A 21,008-nucleotide genomic window follows, 5' to 3' on the forward strand; every position below is an offset into this window, starting at 1 on the left:
TAGAATTATACACATCTAAATTCTGTTGTTCTCACAACCCTAGGGATACTAAAGATACACTAGCTGAGACTCTGATGGGGTCTTCAGAAAGTAGTTGAAAGTTTCCACTGGCCATTTTACTTCCTCCTCTGGAGCGAAGGCTAAGGAGACAGTGTGGACCTTTGAAGGTTTACCCTTACATCTGGGATCCCCTTTCCCATGATCAGTAGAGCCACAAACATAACATTTCCCAAATGTCTTTATGAATGGTGGCTTGTTCTGACCTCCTTCTCGTCTGGGACCAGCAGGTACACTAGCCTGATTAGGTTTGACTTGGGGCTTACCCTTAGAATTTTGTGTGGGGCCTCTTTGGAATTGGAATTAGTTGAATTCTCGTTGTTGTCTTTCTTAGGCTGCTTTCCCTCATCCTTATTCTGAGTGACCCCTGAATCCTTGTGAGTGGCCGTGTTGGCAACCCACAAGTCAGCAGCCTTAGCCAGTTTCTTAGAATCTAGTTCTTTCGAATCAGCCAAGTGGTGTCTGAGCTCAGGAGAGCAGGCATCATAGATAGACCCCAAAATTACAAGATTTATCATTCCTTCATAAGTGTTAACTCTGTAACCCTTAATCCATCCCTCTAAGTTCTTCAAACACTCATTCACCCAAGTAGCCCAAGGGGTACTATCATGCTTTTTGAGGGTCCTAAACCTCTTAAGGTACTGGGAAGGAGTCTTCCCAAATCTAGCTATCAAAGCTAGTTTCACACATTCATAATCCATCCTATCCACCTCCCCCAACTCCATTACCACATCAGATGCAACAGGGGGGGAGCCTAGAGAATAACCAGGGGATCAACTGATTCCCTGTGATATCCTGGAGCCCATGATTATATTCAAACATAGCTAACCAATCTAATACATCCAACTTAGGCTCATACATACCCACAATCTCTTTAGGCATCCGGGGTCTTTTTGAACTGGAAGATCTAGAGGATTCGGGGCGAGAAGCTTTTTCCAAAGACAATTTCTTCATCTCAAGCTCATGATTGAGCTCTAATTCTTTGAGCCTTAATTCTTGATGTCTCTGTTCAGTTTGGGCACTAATTCATTTGAATTCTAGTTCAAGTCTAATTTTTTCTAGAGTGATACATTCAGGACTTAATGTGGGACCTGATAAGGGTCCAGTAGCTACAGGCTGAGGCCTTTGAGCAGGCAGAGGGCCAGAGGGGGTGACATTGTTATCCTCCTCTTCCTCATCTGTTTCAACAATAACATCTTCACCATTATCATCCTCAGTGATTGCTTCATTTGCTGGAGTAGGAGGCCCTACAGCACCACTATCCAGACACTGTTTTTCTAACAGTTTATCAATCATTTCTGTTTTCTTGCCTTTGACAGGAAAACCTTTCTGTCTGAACAGATCTTTTAGATAATCAGCAGTTTTAGTAAGGAGGGTCTCCTGGCTGTAACTTTCCATACTTTGACTTTGTTTAAAATAAACTTTTTGTGATTGTTAGCCTTGTGGTTAATTGAACCAAGGTACTAGCAGCACTCTATAATGTAAATCTAATACTTTTATCCTCACCGCTGTACACCAGTGTTAGGCAGAATCCTGTGCAGTTCCCTTGGGGAGCACTACTGCAGATTAAGACTACAGGTATGAGCAATAAATCCCCTTTGGTATCAGTCCGTACCACAAAGATTTAGTTGGTAGCTGTGGCTAAGCAGTCAGACTTATCTCAAGAGGGAGATGAGCAGTATTCAGGGTTTACACAATAGGGTTGCAGTACTATGATACATGGAAACACTCACCAAAGCTTTGCATTAAACGAATATATATAATTATTTTACACACTTCTAGTTTAACACATTAATCACAGTTAATAAAGCAAGTTAAAATCAGTCAAGAAAAGTATATACAACTCCCTAGTTAAATTGTAGACAAGTTTGAGCACGAGTGAAAACTGAGCAAAACGGCACAGTGAAAACCAAACACAAATGGCACTCTAGCGATTTCTCACAAGGGAGGGAAAGCACAAGTTATACAGGAATATCTTCTTAGGCACCTTAGCAACACTTCCCCATAAGTTTGTGAACAAGTTTAGGCAAGGCAGTACTTTAGCATAGAGAATACTTAAATGAAAACCGAGCAAAATGGCCCTTCACAAGTTTTGAAAGTGGGAAGGAAAAGCTGGTTATAAGAAGCAGGTGCACCACACAGTTCTAGCTGAGATTCAATCTAGAGAGGGCAGTTCTAACAAATTTAGCCAGAGTCAATAGGCCTGTGCCAGAGTCAGTGGTACAGGACAAAGAGTTTAGGAGCAAAATGTTCTTGTAGCTGCAGTCAAGTCTTTGGTTAACGATTTTGAAAGGTGGATGCAGAAGGTGAAAAGACAATGTTAGACGATAGGGGCAGCCAACCCAACAGGTAGGTAAAGGATTTAAAAAACCTTTAGCGCTACCACACGAAAAGGGAGGCCTGGCGGAACAAAGTACTTTAGAATGAAGAAGAGGCTCCTGCGGTGGCGGTTGTTCCTGGTAGTTCCTGCAGTTCGGGGGATCCAGCAGAGGAAGAGGGTTTCTCGTCGTGGAGCAAGGTTCGAGTTACTGCACTACCAAGGGATGAAACCAGCCGCTGTGCTGCCCAACGAATAAAAGGTACGCTCCGTTAAATCGCGGTCCGGGTGGATGGCTGCCTGGCTATCTGGTCTCCAAGTGCTGGGCACTGGTGATTCGACCAAGGCAGGTCCGAGAAGGCGATTGGCAAACTGGTTGGCCCCACCAGCTCAAGGAAAGAAAGCTCTTTCAGATGAAGATCTCCTCTCGTCGTGTGGAGAAAAGTGGTGAGACGCTGCAGCAGGGCTTCACCGGTTGTTCAGTCGTTGCACATGTCTTTGGCTTCTCTCCCCTTCGGTCCCGTAGTTCCAGTGGCGACGTCTTGCTCTTCCAGTCCTCAGGACCCTGCTTTTATGCAAAAAGATCCCCATTCATACAGCCTAGCTGTCACTCACACAGTGGAGTGGTCACCTTGGCGGGAGACCCTCTAGCCTATCAGGTTAGAGTGCGCCATGAGTTGCTGCAGCAACACTGTCCAGGGGCCCTACTCCTCCTCCCACACAATGGACCCACCCCAGACTCAGTGGCACCGAAAGGAGGGCTTCTGGGCAGAAGCCTGCCAAAAGGATGAACAAAGGATCCCCGACCTGGATTAGGAGTTTAGAGAAAGACACGAGAAAGAATTTATATCAAATTTCTGGCAAATAAAACCTACCGGAGTAAAGTTAATAATAAAACCGGCGGTATGTAAGAGGCTGTCAGAAAATGTGGTAGCCTCGAACAATGGGGAAATCCCATTGGGAAATATTTGCGGTCGAATATTTTCGGTAGTAACCACTGCCACCAGCCAGAAACTTTTGAGAGAGGGACTGTACGGTACCCTCTCGAAAATGAACACCGGGGAAAAGCTATTAACCCTTTTAAGTACTTCCATAGTAAGATTGTCTGTACTGGTTTAGTTCATAATATTTGACTAGTAAAGTCAATGGGGACTTTACATGCCCTGGGAGACAGTAGTCAATCCCAAGCTATGGAGTCTATGTTTGGAGGTTGCTACGACACCCCTGTGTTACTGCACGGAGGGTGCTGTGTAAGACATGTGTAAAAAGATGGTTTCTATGAGTTTGAGATAACCCCAAAGACATTACACACACAAAAATAGCCTAGAACACACATAGCAAACATGCCTAAGAGTGGGAAAAAGAGTCACACTCTTAGCAGGAGAAAAAAACTGTGTTGGGTCTTTAACCCTTGTGGGCAAACGTTGTTCCCTCTCACCAGGTATTGCGACAAAACATATTGGCCTAGAGGCTTACCAGGCTGTGGTGGGTGATACAGGCTTCGTTTACTAACCTGTCAAGCACTGTAGGAATTGTTCAATAAGTCCCAGTTCTCGTTATTTTGGTGCGAGTCCCAGACTCACAAATTCAACCTTAGTTTGGCTTTCCCAAGACTTGGTTCACTTTCCTGCCAAGCCATAGTACAGCTCTGTGTACTGCTTTGCTACCCTTTTCTTGTATTTGGGTCCCAGACCGTTTTCCCCAAGTTTTGCCACAACTTTCTTGAGCCACCACAGTCTTCCGACTATCCACGTACCTCTTTCTGCAGGCCGCATGGTAGTCGGCTCTGTGGCAGTCTCTAGGATCGTTCGTGGGACTCCGGTGCCTTCTCTGAGCTTCCCCTGCTCTGCAGTGGCTCCACAATCCTCCCACATTCTGGTCTAACGTGGCTTCCAGCTACCACGCTTCCCGGGCCTCTGGGGTGCCCAGCAGTCTAGTTCGCTCATGGTTTGTGCAGTCCTGGAATCCTGGACCACCCTATGACTCTCTACTGTTCTCCTTAGCGTCCCGGTCAATACCTGTCTGTACATCTGGTTCCTCCTGGCTCCTCCAAGGATTGCTTGACGATCTGTCAAGTCCTTCCTTGGTTTTTATTCTGTTTCTTCCAATCAATGTCTCTGAACCACAAGACTAATAAAAGTGGCTCCAACGGTAACTCAGAATTGTTCTGCAGCACCTCCTCGTCTCAGTATTAAAGGAGTGTGGGTGTGGAGACTCACTAGGAATCTACCTCGTCTCAGGATTACATGAATACTGGTGTGGTAACTCATTAGGAATCTCCCTCGTCTCAGTACTTTTTACATTAACTGCTTTTGCAAAGTACATATGGTATGAAGGAAGGAGAGAAGAGGAATGAGGTGACTGAGAAGTGGGGTAACTGTGTGAAGGGTGTCTAGGGTCATGGGATTGGTGGAAATACTGTGTTCTCCTGATGTGGTCGTCACTGGTCCCAAAGAGTGTTTCCCGTACCACCCCCAGGGGGACTATCGAGTAGTGGCCTGACCTCATTGGCTTCATGGGAAGGGGCTCCCCATTCAGCAGCAGTGACGACATTCTGGGACTCATCACAGTGTGCATGGGGATGCTCCCGTGACTCCCCGTACATTCAGAGGGTCTGGGTGTGATGAATTGTATTCTTCCTTTCAGTGGTACAAGGATGCGTAGGGGTAAAAAGGCCCACTCAGGCCTCACACGTCTACAAATCAAAACACAACACAATGATAAAGGGCAAACAGGGACAATCAAGAGATATACCACCTTCACCTTTTGTGGTAACGCGGCCAAGGGAAGGCTGTACTCTTAATAGGGGTGTGAAGGTGAACCGGTAGTGACCCAAACAACACAGAACCACAGTCCAAAATAAAGGGAATGTCCAATCAAGGTTCTATAAAAATATGAACACTTTAATGAAACACACCATCTGCAAGTGGAAACAAAAAAGATTACTATACAAAAACCCAAGCCAAAGGGAAGAACAGAGACGATGCGAGAAACTGGAGAAAGTAGCACTCTGAGTTTAGTTCCAGGGGTGATAGGTAAGGTACTACCATAAAAAGGATATTGGGTTGAAAGCAGGAGCAACCGTGACCTAACCAGTCTCCAGGGTCCCAGTACCTGGATTCAGTTCTTGGTGGGCTGACGTAATAAACCTGGTGTTGAACGATGATCCAAGCTGATCAGGCTCAGTTTGGGCACGTAGGCTCTTGGAGGCCCTGGCAGCAAGCGGGCGTCGAGTAGGGTCGAATGCGGGTGCTCTGTGTGGTCGAACTGCAGCAGTTCAATGATTCAGCTCAGGGCGGTCCCAAGAACGCTTCACAGTTGGCCATGCTGAGCCAGACTTTTGCACCTGGGAGAGGTCGGCAAGTTCATGTTTTCCAAGAAACACTTTAAACATTTCTTTAGGCAATGTCATGTTTTATGTGACATTATAAAATATTTTTACTGAGCCCATCACCACTGAATTGGTTTTAGGGCACCTGAATCATGTCATAAAGGAAGTTTATTATGACGTTGCCAGGCTGTCGCAGATCTTAGTCAATGGATAGTAAAGAGGAGGTTTGGGGGTGGGAAGGAGATAAGAAAGAGGGGTTAGCCAGCAGATGAACAAACAAAGAAGGTCAAAGATACTTGTGATGAAGGAGAGGTAATATGGTAATATGGTTGTGGTGGAAGGGATATGTTTTTTTTAAAGGTGATTAGTTATCGGTAAGCATGAGAGAATTTTCACAAATGTAAATATCAGTGTAAACACAGGCTTTACTGTGATAGAAATATATATGTACCAGACAATACTCATTACGGGTTGGGCAGTGCAGGTTAAATGCAGCGCTATTAACTTATACTGCTGCATTACTGCACCAACCAACGTGTTGGCCGGATAGTTGGAGCATTCTGACAACTTTCCACCCAATTTCGGTGGAATTGCTGCCATGGAAATGCCACGGAAACGCCCTATCGAGTCCTATGCACTCTAAATAAATGGGGACTGCCACTGCCACTTGTAATCCGGCCGGTAGTACTGCCGGACAAAGTGGTGGTAACGGTAATTCCATGGGTGGTATGAAAGGGAGATGTTGTATTGTAAGTCTTGTATTGTCACTGGCAAGGAGTGCTTGCTATTGGAATGTTGATGCATGAATGATGAGCAGCTCAGGAGAATGTTGAGTGGGTCTGTGAGTGAATGTTTCATGAGTGTCAGTTGGGAGCCTGAGGTGGGTATGCTAGGATGGCCGGTGGGTCTGCTCCTTCTATCTGTCTTGTAAACCACCTATCCATGTTCCTGTCCTGTTAGATGTACAGCTGTACATATACAAGAGAAACTGGTTCATGTACATTTGTACCTATGTATAATAAAGCTCCACCTGGGCTAAACCAATGGCTCCACAGATGGTCTGTGTCTGAGAACTGAGCCCAACATAGATGACAACATGGGGATTTATAACAGTATTCCAATGGAGTCACCACTTGAATATGCCCAAATCACAATGAGTCTGAATGCATGGTACTAGCTATAGATGGTCACCTGATGGATTTGAGATGCACTCAAGTGGGCACCAAGTATGGAGGCTTTCACTAGAATATTCTGTAAGAAACCCTCACTGTGACCCTGGAGAGAACGGGTTTTGTCAAGCCAGCTGACAGACGTGTCACCGCCTAGAGTTGGGTGTGTATAGATAAGTGCTTGTGGAAAACATCAGGTGAGCAGAAATGGTGGGGAAGAGGAGAAGCAATCAGCCTGAGTCCAATAGTGTTAAGTCCCTTCGCTGTGCGCTAGGCAAAATGAATCATAACTTTTAGGGTAGCTTTTCTATTTAGGTAAGCGATGCATTTTTCCCATGTACATTAGTCTTTCTTTTAAACCACTGACTATTCTAGACAATGCTCAGTGACCATCTCAGCATAAACTAGCAAATGGAATGTTTAGGGCCCTAAAAGGCTACTGTGAGATCTTGTTTCTCGCCTACATACACTGCTTAAGTGCCGAGTCTGGTGCAAGAAAAATGGTGGGTTTGCATTAAAACCTCTCATAACACAAATGAGTTTAATGCAAAGCTGATACCCACAGCTACACACTTTGCCAGCAGAAGGATAAATGGGGGCTTGCGCAGTAGAAGAGCTGGGGAATCCTTCAAAAACCTCTTTAAAACCATGTGCGATTGCATTAGAAACATGTGAAAGCACACATTCATTTTCACCAACACTGACCAACCCCAACACAAACATATTTTCTGGCAGCAACGAGAAATTAGTTTCAGTTCATGCATTCACAATTATTTGACACACTCACTCCCACACACCCCCACACACCAACGCACACACACACACCTGCATTTCACGTCATGGTGCTATGTCCTGTCATCGAGGAGAATTAAGAAGCCAATTTGCACTGCTAAAGATAGGATGTCTAACTGTTGAATTGCCCTGGGGCCAGCAAGTTTAACCTGCTGAGGGAGGGAGTAGGAAAAGCATTCAGTGAAGCAGAGCATGGAGGCCATAATGTTATGATGTCGGTTCCTTGTGCAGTCCCAAAAGGCTCTTAGGCTGTGTTAAAAGACTGAAGGGGAGTGAAGGTGAGGGGCGTATAAGGGAAGCGTTAAAGGTGATGTGTACGCTATTCCACTGGGCTCTGCTAGAACATTTGCTCTAGCAGAGCGCAGGCTATGCACGCCTTGTCATAACACCCACGGGCACAAAGGCAGTACAAATGCTGCACACCTGCCCCTTAATGTAGCAGCTGCTGGAAGTGCCCTAACGTACAATATCGAGAGGTCCAGGGCAGTGTCTCCGACGGCATAGCACCCTGAAGACAGCAGACGGTAGTACAACTGCCCAACACTCACCCCCAACTGTGCAGCTTCTCTGTGTGCCCTTTGCGGCTACAACAGTGATGCACCATTGTCCCCCCTCTCTCCCATGTTAAACCAAGGGAGAAAGTTAAACAGGCGATGTGAAATACAAGGAAGAAGCATGCATCTCCTGAATAGTGAGCACACCGTGCATAGGGTCAGCTATTGTGCAGAAGTCTGGACTACTGTGCAAGCTACTGCTAGAGAAGAAAAATGCTACGTGTCTTGCTGCTTTTACCTTACACACAGGGACGTCATGTCACCAAAATGCCTGAGGTAGCGGAAGTGACATCACACGACCAGTGACCTCTTGACCCAACCCCGAAGGGCACAGGAAGGGGCATCACATAGCATTGTTCCTAAGAACACAACGAACGAAAAATGTGGTTACGATATCACTATAATGTGATATACGTTTCGTACAAGAATGGATCTCCATGTGTATCCATATGTATCGTTAATATTAGTGTGTATAGCCCATATTACCAAATTACTGTGAATGCAAGCAGACATCCAAGGCCAAATGATAATTATGTGTTATTATAAAGCACTTACGCTTAAGTGTTTTATATAGAACACATATACATACAATATCACCCTAACCTATTTTGGTACTCATTTATCGACGTCAGAAGGATGAAAGGCTTCCTTGAGATGTTTAAGAACAGACATAATCAATTACTCACCCCCTTTAATGAGTCTAGCAATTTTTGTATAGAATTCCAGAAAGACAAATAATTTCTTATTGCTATTTGTTCTTATTTAGGATCACTGCTTAAAGTGGCACACTTGTGCAATCCCTGAACAAAAATCCAGCCACTCCAGAAACAAAGAGCCACATGGCACTGGCCACAGCCAGCCCAGGAGCTTACATTTTTTAAAATATATATATATATACATGTATATGTTTTTTTAGGGGTAGGAAGGGAAACCACAGGCATAGCCAGGGTGAGCTCAGGGGTCGCAGTGGCGACCCCTAGCAACCCCCAAATGATGTCCCTGCTTACACCTAGTGGTAGCGCTCTGATACCCACAGTTCATTAGTGCTATATAAGCACATATAACATGGCATAACTTAAGATGCTTGAGTAGGTCGACTGAGGCTAAATATTGTTATTGCTATGCTGTATTGCCTTTTCTAACTGTTCGCTTGCAGATAGTGCCTAGATAAATGTGGGCACATCGAACTTCTCTTCTTGCTCATAGCCCCCATCTCGGCTATGAACCTGGGGCTGCAATCTAGGTCATGATGGGGAAACGGGCATAGGGGGGAGAGGTGTGACTTGTGAATGAGCCTAAGGAAGTGACTGCAGAAGGGATTTTCTTAATTCTTCAGACAAACAATTTGAATATGCAAGCTTCTGTTTTTTTACATGCCCAGCTTCGTTTATTAACTCTAGGCACACTACTACGAATTACTGTCAATCGGCAGGAGCGGACCACGCTCCTGTGGTCACAGCCTCAAGCACCAGGCATACGCCTCCATTAACAAAGGCTACACACGCGAGGCGTTTGTGAAGAACCTTCTTTATTAAGGATCACATGTGAACTGCCGTAACTCCGCCCCCTCCCTAGCCCAACATCACTTCCCCTTCAACCATAGGGCCCGAAGTGGGACCACCCACATGACGATATGGGACAACATTGTGGCGGCCTGGCCATTGGCTTCCGGGCAGGACACCCCTAGCACCTGGGTCATCAGGCAGACAGCAGCTCTGCAGGCATGCAGAGGACAGACCACAGGGGGCACCCTGCGTTTTCCGGATCACCGAAATAGGACATTGTGGCTGGGGGCACCCAGCACACAGCAGCCTCTGCCCTGGGCACACCCAGGCCAGGGCTGCAACCATAGCCGTGAACACACAGCACAACAATGACAGTGGGACGGTGTAGCCCAGCAGGGGCACCATCCGGATGCAGGGCCATGCCAGTAGGCCTTCTGCATGCTGCGTGGTACCAGCATGGTGCTGACAATAAGCACGCAGGAGTCAGTTCTTGGTCGAGTGAAGAGCCGGAACTGGCTCGTCCCTTTTATTGGGTTGGTCACATGGTTACTACCATGTGACCATTTCACAAGTCCTGGGAGCTACTATGCTCCCAGGAGGTGTGACATGCAACAAACATGGGGGCCTGTCACTTCAAGACGTGACAATTACTATTTCATTTTTAGAGGGAGTGACCGTCGTACCATGTCAGATTAATATTAATGAATAGGGCAGTCAAGCAGTTGTACTGGATTTAAATGTTACCACACAATAAGTTAATTCGGCTAATTACACATATGGCCCTTCAAATGAGGAACTGATTTGACATAATGGGAGAGTTTAATTTAGTTTGTTTAGTTTAGTTTCTTTATATAGACAGTGCATATCCTCACGGAACCAGCGAGGAAAAAAACTAAATATGCAGGGACCAACCCCTAAAACTAAGAGGAACCTAAATAAAAACAAGACTACGCTCTATTGGAACAAATACGTTTTAGCCTTTTTCAAAAAGCGCTTAATGTCGATGTAGCTCGGAGATCCGTTGGCAGTTGGTTGCAGAGTTTGGGGCCCACTATGGAAAAACAGAGATCCCCATTGGTGATGCACCGAGAGCGAGGAATGATCCGCAGACCTTCGACGCCCGATCTAAGAGAGCCGCCAGATGGGAATTTGTGAACCGCAATGTTACCTCATCAGAGATTGTAAGTCTTGGTAGAGATGAGTTTGACAATTGTTCTAATACATCAAACACTCCTATCACCATTGCTATGATTTTCTCTATTTTTACCAAGAGGGTTTGCTCCATTTTCACTATGTCTAACTCTGCAAAAACTGCAAGAAATGGAAATAAAATTGTAGTACTGGATGGCTTGATCTTGCATGCAAGGCTGCTGGACAGCAACTTTTGGTTCCACTAAACATGATTCTAAACATTCTCTTTAAATTCATATTAAAAAATCATTTTAAAGAAGTCTGTAGAAGAGCTAAGCTTTAATGGGGACTCATTAAGTGGCTTGAGATCAAGGAAGCTGCAATGTGTAGAAGAAGTCGTTCCTCCCGGGACCTAACCGCGGCAGAACTTAACAGGTTAACGGTATTGAGGCCTGAAATTCACATTTCTGCCACATGTTTGTCAGACCACTTTGTAAGAATTTCTGATTGTGAGCCAAGCGATGGATGCCATGGCTACCTGTGAGCATGTTCCTTTACCTATGGATGTTTTAAAATCTAGTTCAATTATTGGGGCTCCTTTTTCAGCAGCTATTGTTAGTAGCATTTGGCATAGCAGGGAGGAGTCATTACACAGCTCCCAGAATGACCACACCCAACTATGCCATCCATCTTAACTGTGTTACAAGTATTCCTGAAACAGGTATACCATCACTATGCAGTGCACTTTATTCTAGTAAGTAGTTGTGTTGTTCTTTTGAGAGAATTAGGTTCTTAGCAATCCACAGCTGGGTAGACGCGTGTAAAGAACAAACAACCCTTAAAACAGAGATCTACAATTGTTTGCTAATACTCAAGGAACAAATTGACATATGTTTTACCAATGGCACAATTCACATGAAACAGCTCGACAAGAAAAGTTATTTTACAGGCATTTCATTATTATCAATCAGGCAGGGTAGGCATGTCAATGGCAGGTAAAGACAATGTTACATCTGATGCTTGCTCTTCTAACAATACGACAGGTAAACCAAACCTTTGGGATAACCAGTTAGCTATGGCTCAAGAGACCATCATCCTTCAAGTGGTCCTCCCAAGTCCAATGTCTACCCGAGCTAGGCATCAGACACCCCATTGTCACACAGACAGACCCTACAAACATATCAAATGTTTTCTGACAGGCATGACCGCGTGTAAAGCATCTATTCTTTAAATATAAGCCACATTGGAATATAAAATCCCTTCTTTCAACCTCACCTCTTTTCACAGATATACACATGATAGAAACTAACCGGTCAGAACATAGTGCAACAGGTACCTATAAAACGTCTCTCCAACATAAAAACTGATCATGCAAAATTGTAATTGCCATGCCATATTTTCTAAAAGTCACTGCATTCTGCCACACAACCTGAGGCAATAGCATGTACCCCAGATCCAATCAAGTTGTTTGCATGGCTGTAGAGGGTCAGTAAACCTTTGCAGATGGATTCTAACATTGTTTGCGTATTTCTAAGACTGTTTTAAGGGTAATGTGGTCCTCTCTCTCTCTCCCTCTCTCTCTTCAATACTGGTTGATGAAGTGGTTTGGTCCTTTCTCATCCTTGTTTCCTCTCCTTTATTAGGTTACTCAGGACTAGAAGATGGCCTTCTCACTGTCTTCTACCATCTCTTTGTTAAATCTTTTTTCTTTCTTTTCAGCACTCATTTCAATCAAATCCTTAGGCATCAGCGTTTCCAGCTGATCTTTGATGTACAGCTTGAGATGGCCTTGCACTCATGTTACTGTAAGATTATTAACAATAGATTTGTTCCTACCCACCACAATTTCCTCAGCCTACACATGCCCATCCAGTTCTATATGGTTTCACCTGCAACGTTGTTAAATTTTGATCATGACATTTGGATTGTGGCTTTTAAATCGTTTTCCATGTTCATATAAGTGGGGTAAACCCATGCCCCTAATCCCCTTAACCTTCACTCTCCTCGCCCCTTCTCTCACCTCTCCATTGCCCCTACCCCATATTTGTGTATGTATCCATTTAGCCGTGGCGATCAAATTGCATTGGCCAAACATTTCACTTTTAAAATGTTGTAGGTACAATGACTGCAGGTCGCTTTACCCATTTTTGCCTCCTGTGTACCTCTCCTATGAGTCACCTTATTCATCGCAGGCGGTCTTTTCTGCACACTTTCTTCTATCTTGCTCACACATCTGCCGTTTCGTCCTTTTCCCCGTTTCTGAAATACTAATGCAAAATCCCCTTTCTCCCACTGCCCTGTATCATTTTGACTGTTCCAGTACCATGTTTTTGTTATTTCCCTCTGACTGTACTGAAATTGCACTTTGGAGATAGTGCTACAAAATATACAAAGTGAATGAATGAATTAAATAACAGTTTACCTGATATGTTAGAAATCTACTTACCTGCTGCTCAAGAGCCTCCGGACTGAGTGTGTAATTGTATCGTACCACCCATACAACCGTGCATTCCCAAAACCTAACGGCAAATTTAGAATTGAATATTTAATAAATCCCATTTATTTAGCTTTGTGCTGCTTTTTGTAACTTACTTGCCAGTGACGGTAATTGTGCATTTCTGCACAAGATCCATTCTCAAAAGGCCCCTGTCCTTGGACACAAGAGCGCATGTCATGCAGCGCATGGACCAAGGCATATACTGCGTTGTGAACTTTATATGTGTACCGGAAATTGTGGACATCATATACTGCCGAGTCAATACTCTCCAGTCTTTCTTGTCCGGTACAGAGGCGATCTCTGTCAGCATCTGCATTTGCTTCTGTTGAGTTTTTGTCCCCGTCATCAGGCCATTTGCACCCAAATGCTGTCTCCCAGAAGGTCCTCATGTACCGGTCCTCTATCTCCCTAGAAGGATGGATACTGTAGAGGAATTCCTTGAACCCAGGGATGCTTCCACTTTCAGGTGCAACACCCAAACTGCCATTTAAAGTCTTCAGGATGTCTTTCCGAGGAAAGTCTGAATCAATGGACCAACTGCCACAGCCAAGCCAAACTTTGTCGGTGAGGTCCTGGTAGGAGGCCTCCTCCATGAAGGGGATCAGGTTTTCCATTGTGGTATAGACAATGATTGCTTTGGCTCGAGATTTCTTAATAGAACTCACAATGCGTGTGACCTCTTCTTGGGAATTCTGTTTTGGGAGCATCTCCACGAATGCCACACATGCGCCATTTTGTGTAATCTCCTTGATTAAGAGCTGGCTGCCCGCCGAGCCAAGCTCGTTGTCAGAGGTGAGTATCCCCACCCAGCTCCAGTTGAAGTATTTTACTAGTTCCGCCAGTGCAGTGACCTCATAGTTGTCGTTCGGGATGGTCCTCAGGAAAGATGGGAAGTCTGTTTTGTCACTCAGAAGAGGGTGTGCCGAGGCATAGCTAATCTGAAGAGGAAACAAGCAGTGAAAAGTCATACAAGCTGGCTGAGTGCGAAATAAAATTCCAGCCTGTGTTCTACGTCCCCAGTATTTAGATGCACAAAATTGCAATACAGTTAATAAAGTAATAACAAATGAATTGTTAGTACTTTGTTAACTACATTGCATAGCTGGTCAGACAGTTCCGTGAGTTACATATTTGCTCCTCGGTACAGTCTGTATCTTTGCAGAGCCCCTCAGTCTTTCATCCTTCCAAGATTGACAAATTGAGTAAAGTTACACTAGTTATTAGTTACATCAGCTGCGTACAGTGTTGCAAACAGCCAAAACTGTGGAAGCTAGTGTTATTTGAAAGTTATCATGCAATAGCAACAGTTTTACTAAAAACATTGACATTCATTTCTAATATTTGGATCAATCAGACAACATGCACTTGTGGATATATTGGCAAGAAGGCAATTAGTACCCCCGGAGAAGGGCCTGGGATGCCAATAGATATTACACCCTAGTTTGGCACTGGACAGGGGCAGTACCAATCCCGGCCCTGTCCATCCCCGCATGCAGGGGTGATAGCTGGGTTCTATGTGATAGAGAAGTACTGGCACAATGAGGAATGTTAGTGATGTGCATGGACAAAAAAAAGAAACCAATGACAATGAAAAAACTCATCAATGTTGTTCAGAGACTCAGCTGATGGTCCTAAGCATTCATTTCTCCTTCTGTTGTTTCTTTAAAAAAAATTGTCGTGAAGTCCATTTTGTGGTTTTCTGATTACTACTCTGATATTGAATATAATGGATAAATGATGGTCTGATTGCACTCTGATCTCTATGAATAATAATGACTGGTTACATATTTGCCAATACTGTTGTGAATACTGTTCAACTGTTGAGAGATGATATCCAATATGTCCATTTACCACATGTATTGAATACTGTCTGACTTGTATGATTATAGATGACCTGTATACGCCCTGAGGACGGACTTAGATGGTGTGAAATGCATCGGCTATGGGTGCATCTGCAACTACTCTAATTAAATATAAGCCGTATTTGGCATAAAGAAGAAAAAGGAGGCTGCTGCGTACTCATGTTAGATACAAAGCTTGAATCTAAGATTTAAACGAATGAACATACTGAATCTAACCAGGAAGTGGTCTTTAGGGCGTGCAGCCCACAATGAAGGCCGATTAACCTTTGCTCTTTCTTTGTTCATTCACTTTGTTTGCCCGGCACAGAGGCACTTAGCATTGGGTTTGAACCCGAGACAGAGATAAGGAGATACTATTACCTCTTTCAAATTGAAGCTGATATAATACAAGGAGAAAGCGGTGCCCACTCACTACAACCACTCTATGTGAAAAGACCTCATTTTAAAAGTCTCAAGAGGAAAAGACTGATTTACAGTGCCCGATTTTATATTGTTTGGAAAACCAGCATTTTACAGGTCTTTTTCTCTTGAGACCTTTAAAATACGCTTTTTAAAATATTAGGGGGGGTTTCACCGCCCCGAACCCCCCATGTTTCCTCCCGCCCCCACCAAACCCATGCTCACACTCTCCCACGGGATTCCCCATCTCTCAGCCCCAGTCCCCTTCCTCCTGATCCCCTACCACTCCACACCCCACTCCCCCAAACCAAAACACATACAGACACACACACCAACACACACACACCCACACACGCACCCGATCTCCTCATCATCCGCAATCAGGTCCGGACGTGCCTGTCAGCCCCTGCGTGCACTCGTGTGCGGCATGGGCGTGACAGTTCCATTTAGAAAGGCCACTTTTTGCGGTAACAGAGTGTTAAGTTGTGGGTTGGGGTTATAAATAACCACTCAGGAGCCTTGTTAGGTTTAGGTATCTTTAGTAAGTCCACAGGAACACAGGTAAGTACATTAGGTATAATACAGGACAAGTTCATAGGTTAGAAGCATCCACCGGTCCCCCTGTGCCAAGCTTAAGTTTCCAACTGGCAGTCCAGGAACACAGGCACTCACATCCAAACATTCCAACCAGAACACTCCATAACAAACATTCCAGACTCAGGCACACATACATACAGGGAATAGCCACATAGTCAGGATAGGTAAAACACAACACATCTCCCCCCATACATAACCATGCAATCAAAGGAGGAAACAGAAGGAACCATGTTACTAACTGTAAGTATATATAAAAGAAAACGATCCTTCTAAACAACCATCCGGCAAACTGCTCCTAGCATAAAGCTATCCCCTATCAAGTCCTTAGAGTAACTGCCAATTAGCTAACACTTCCAAAACAATCACTAGAACCATAACAGGCCTATTATGGAACTCGCTACAAGGGAACCAGCCCGCAATCTCATTCACAACCATTACCACCTACATCACAACAATAACCCTGCATCCTCATTCACCAACAACGAGATGTGCTAACACAATCTACAGGGTTCACCCTACTATCTGCCTAAAGCGTACTATTCTCCACTCCACTCCACTGTGGGTGTCCTCAAAACACCCTCTAAAGAAACCAAATGCTCGCAACTGAGCATAATACCATTTCCTCCACTCCACCACTCCAGGCACCGTGCCTGAGCTACTGAATGCTCACATTTGAGCATCCCATGCTCACCATAGAGCAATCAAAACACGCACTACTATTACCACCACTCCACCACTACATCGTGGCGTCCTAAAAGTAATGCCAGTAATCTAAGTCCCTACCATCATTTGACACCTCTAGTGTCGGGATTCTCCATCCCACACAATATTTGACACCACCAGTGTCGGGATTCTCCAACCCCCAAGAATTTGACACCACCAGTGTCGGGATTCTCCATCCCCCAAGAATTTGACACCACCAGTGTCGGGATTCTCCATCCCCCAAGAATTTGACACCACCAGTGTCGGGATTCTCCATCCCCACAATATTTGACACCAACAGTGTCGGGATTCTCCATCCCCCAAAGATTTGACACCACCAGTGTCGGGATTCTCCATCCCCACAATATTTGACACCAACAATGTCGGGATTCTCCATCCCCCAAAGATTTGACACCACCTGTGTCGGGAATCACAATCCCCCAAAGATTTGACACCAAAAGTGTCGGGAGTCTCATCCCTCCTTCCATTTGCACACCTCCACTCTCTCACAGATTCATATCACACACTTGGCAATTTGCGCACAAAATATTTGAAAAACAAGTGTACAAACATCAAATGAGTTCATCATATTTGGCTACAAAGTCCTTTCTGATGTTACCTGTAAAGAAAAACATTAACCACAATTGTGCAATTGGAATTGTTCTAAGAAAACGAAACTACACAACATTTACTGGTGTTCAAAAAAAAACTCCACTGCATTTCCCTATCAACAGAGGCTATGACATCCACTTAAAACTCTCACACCATAACTCAACCAAGGCCATAGCGCTTGCACATTGCAAATTGGGTGCATACCAGAGAACAATCCAACAACAGCACAACAATTGCAGAAACATGACATCTTTCTTTTTGTGATGACCTTTGCATTACTAATAAAAATTTCATGAGCTCGTGAAATGTTGCTTTTAACCAATTTAAACAATAGGCCATATATAATGGTGATGTCAATTAAACTAGATGTAATAGCAATTCCGCCGTATAAATAGCCATCCGATCCTGGGAAAAAAACGTTAGCACAGTACCTCATCACTCCGATGGCTTGACATGTATTAAGTGCAAAAAAAACCAAACTCGTCCTACTTGGCAGCTAACACAGTTGATCCATTTGTAAACTTGTACAATTTCCCCCTTTTCTGGATGCCACGAAACGAGCACTTTGATCCAAATGTTATAAACATTCCATAGAAATGCGATACACGCCGTAACACATTTTGTATTTGTTGCAATCCTTTTCCTTGATGGATCCTTCATGCTACGCAGATGAACAGATGCCGCAGACCCGGAAGTACTGCACGTTGCGGGCACGTTGGAAGGTCCTTTTTTCCAAAGCAGCACACTTCGTAATGACACGAAGCAGGCTGCTGCGCACTCCAGGAACGTTCGCTCCAACGTTCCAACACAGCGGACCCTCGCCGACACCACCAGCATTGTGATGACATCACCATTAATGTGGGGCACGCCAACCCGTACAGAGCTCCTCGCACCAACCGTCGTCGGTGCAGCCAAAGCAGGTATCCCCCAAAGACGCCGAGAAAGTGCGAACCCTCACACGCCACTCCAAAGCTGCTCCAAAAGGTAAAGCCATCAGCATTCTTACCGCTAATATACGTTGCAGTCTCTGCTATTGATGCAATGTTATAATGTGCTGGCCACATTAATCCTCGATATCTCCCCGGCCCCTTAGGCGCTGTCTAAATCGGCCGCTGCTCACTTCAAAGGCCAATTTTATACACGCTGACAGACGTGCAGCGCTGTCCTGCAGTGTCACTGAGGTGAGCCTTCCTCTCACTCATCCATGCAGGCACCGCACGCTTACCTTGGGGCCGGGGGGGGCCGGTGGATGCCTCTGTGGCTACCGCTCCTTGCTGATGGGCAACTTCCTTGCCACTTTCTGCTTCCTGTTAAAAAGTCCTTGTTTGTACTGCTCCTTTCCTTGTTCCTTTTTTTTTTTGCTCCCTTCAGTTTCCAAACATCCTCGTCGCCAATGTTAAGTTGTGGGTTGGGGTTATAAATAACCACTCAGGAGCCTTGTTAGGTTTAGGTATCTTTAGTAAGTACACAGGAACACAGGTAAGTACATTAGGTATAATACAGGACAAGTTCATAGGTTAGAAGCATCCACCGGTCCCCCTGTGCCAAGCTTAAGTTTCCAACTGGCAGTCCAGGAACACAGGCACTCACATCCAAACATTCCAGCCAGAACACTCCATACCAAACATTCCAGACTCAGGCACACATACATACAGGGAATAGCCACATAGTCAGGATAGGCAAAACACAACACAGAGCAGTGTTCTAATTGTGTTTTTTGTGCATTTGCATTCAGACTCCTCCCAGTGAATTTTTTAGTTATGGACCATTAAGTGGCATTAACAAGTGATATAACATTAGTACCCGGCGAGAGACAATCAGAATGCAATAAGCATTCTGGCTGACTCTCGCTGGGTCATTACCCGGCCGAGAATCCTTCGATTCCAGGCCGAGAATCCTTCGATTCTCGGCCGGGATTCCAGCCGCTTTGTCCTCGGCGGGGGCGTGGCAGACCCTCAGCCAATGAGGAGGCTTGAAGCGGGGCCATCCCCGCTCCGAGCCTCCCCACGACTGAGAGGCTGCCTTCGCCCCCGCCGGGGACTCGGGTAAGCTTTTTCTCTTTCCTTCCCTCCCTCCCTCCTCCCTACCCCACTTACCTTTTTGCTCCTGCGTCCCCGCTGGGCAACAATATCAGGCTCCAGCAGTGTGGAGACTCGGAGCGGGCCAACCCGCTTCGCGCCTCCACACGGCTGGAGGCTTCCATCGTACCCCAGCGGGGACGCAGGTACGTATTTTTTTTTCTTCCCCTTCCTCCCTTCCACCCTCCCAACCCCACTTACCTTCTGCTTCTTTTTTTTTTCTTTTTTTTGCGGGAGCGGACGTGCTGGGAACACTTGTGTTCCCAGCGCGTCGCTCCAGATGGCCGCCATGGAAAGGGAAAAAGGACTCTGTTTTCCTTTTCCCGGCCGCCATTTTTTTTCATTATTTTTTATTTTTTTCTGTTTCGAAACGCGGCGAAACAGAAAAAAAATGCCATTAACACCCCGGTCTAACGGGCCGGGGTGCTAATGGCAATAAGACCCTTGTCGGCGGGCCAATACCGCCCACGGTAATGCCCCCGGGGCTTCGTTATAACTACGACCCGGGGGCATTACCTGGGGCGGTATTGGCCCGCCGCCTCGGGTCTTATTGCCACAGTAATGCTATAGAGACTGGGATACACATCAAATGCAGAAAATAGTTCCGAGTTTTCTTTCAGCTGCATCCGGGTCACCTCTCTATGACAGCTTCATCACTGTGTTGGACACATCACAGGAGGAAGTTGACAGCTCTGGGAGAAAGAAGGGCCTCCAAGAGTGGGCGTGTCACAGAGAAGCAAAGCACAGCTTTCCGGTCCCCTGAGCCTTCTTCACCTGGGAGTTGCCCGGTCTTCCAGGTCTGGCAGCAATTTGGGTGAGATGGTGGGGCTTGGGCATTATGATTGCGCTACCACCGTATCATCTTTTTTAGATAGTTTTTTCATTGAGCTTCAACATTTCCATAAAGGAAAATTAACAGTAAGTCTCCTTTCAAGGTTTTTTTTTTATTAATACATATTGCAGCAATATATTTATGATGACATTCAACCGTACACAGTCTCCATCCATGCATGTTTAACATATTTGACGTGCCAATGCCCGGGGCAAATCTGGACACTCTTACCAGATGTGGTGACGTTTCATCAATGTTTTCATGCAGAAAAAGGCTGCTGAATAAAATGGATTTTGCATGGGGATTTCCATAGCAGCGGAAAAATGCTCTGATTTTGAATCATCATTACTCCTAGTCGAAGACTTCCTTATCACAGTCCTTACCTTTGCGGGTGAACCATCACCCCAGGAAGGGAGAATGGACATTTTTGCCATTTACTTTTCCACAGATAAATCCATAATTGAATTCTCATATTCATTTTCAGGGTTTGTCTACCTCTAAATATTAACATGATATTTGTATATAAATATTTTATTTCCCACTACCCTACAAAAGGAGGGTTTTCCGCGAAAT

At 45.1% G+C, this 21,008-nt stretch overlaps 1 protein-coding gene across 1 annotated transcript in view; it reads right to left on the minus strand.

Moving 5' to 3' along the window:
- The window catches only part of LOC138567854 (extracellular calcium-sensing receptor-like), a 243,696-nt gene that overhangs the window by 53,645 nt on the left and 169,043 nt on the right, over positions 1–21,008 (minus strand). Inside the window, exon 3 of the mRNA XM_069646350.1 lies at positions 13,449–14,291. Within this exon, the coding sequence (XP_069502451.1) occupies positions 13,449–14,291 (843 nt within the window). The remainder of the gene's footprint in view (positions 1–13,448; positions 14,292–21,008) is intronic.

This window comes from Ambystoma mexicanum, chromosome 1p, assembly GCF_040938575.1.
Source record: "Ambystoma mexicanum isolate Mex_15411 chromosome 1p, UKY_AmexF1_1, whole genome shotgun sequence".
Classification (NCBI taxonomy): domain Eukaryota; kingdom Metazoa; phylum Chordata; class Amphibia; order Caudata; family Ambystomatidae; genus Ambystoma; species Ambystoma mexicanum.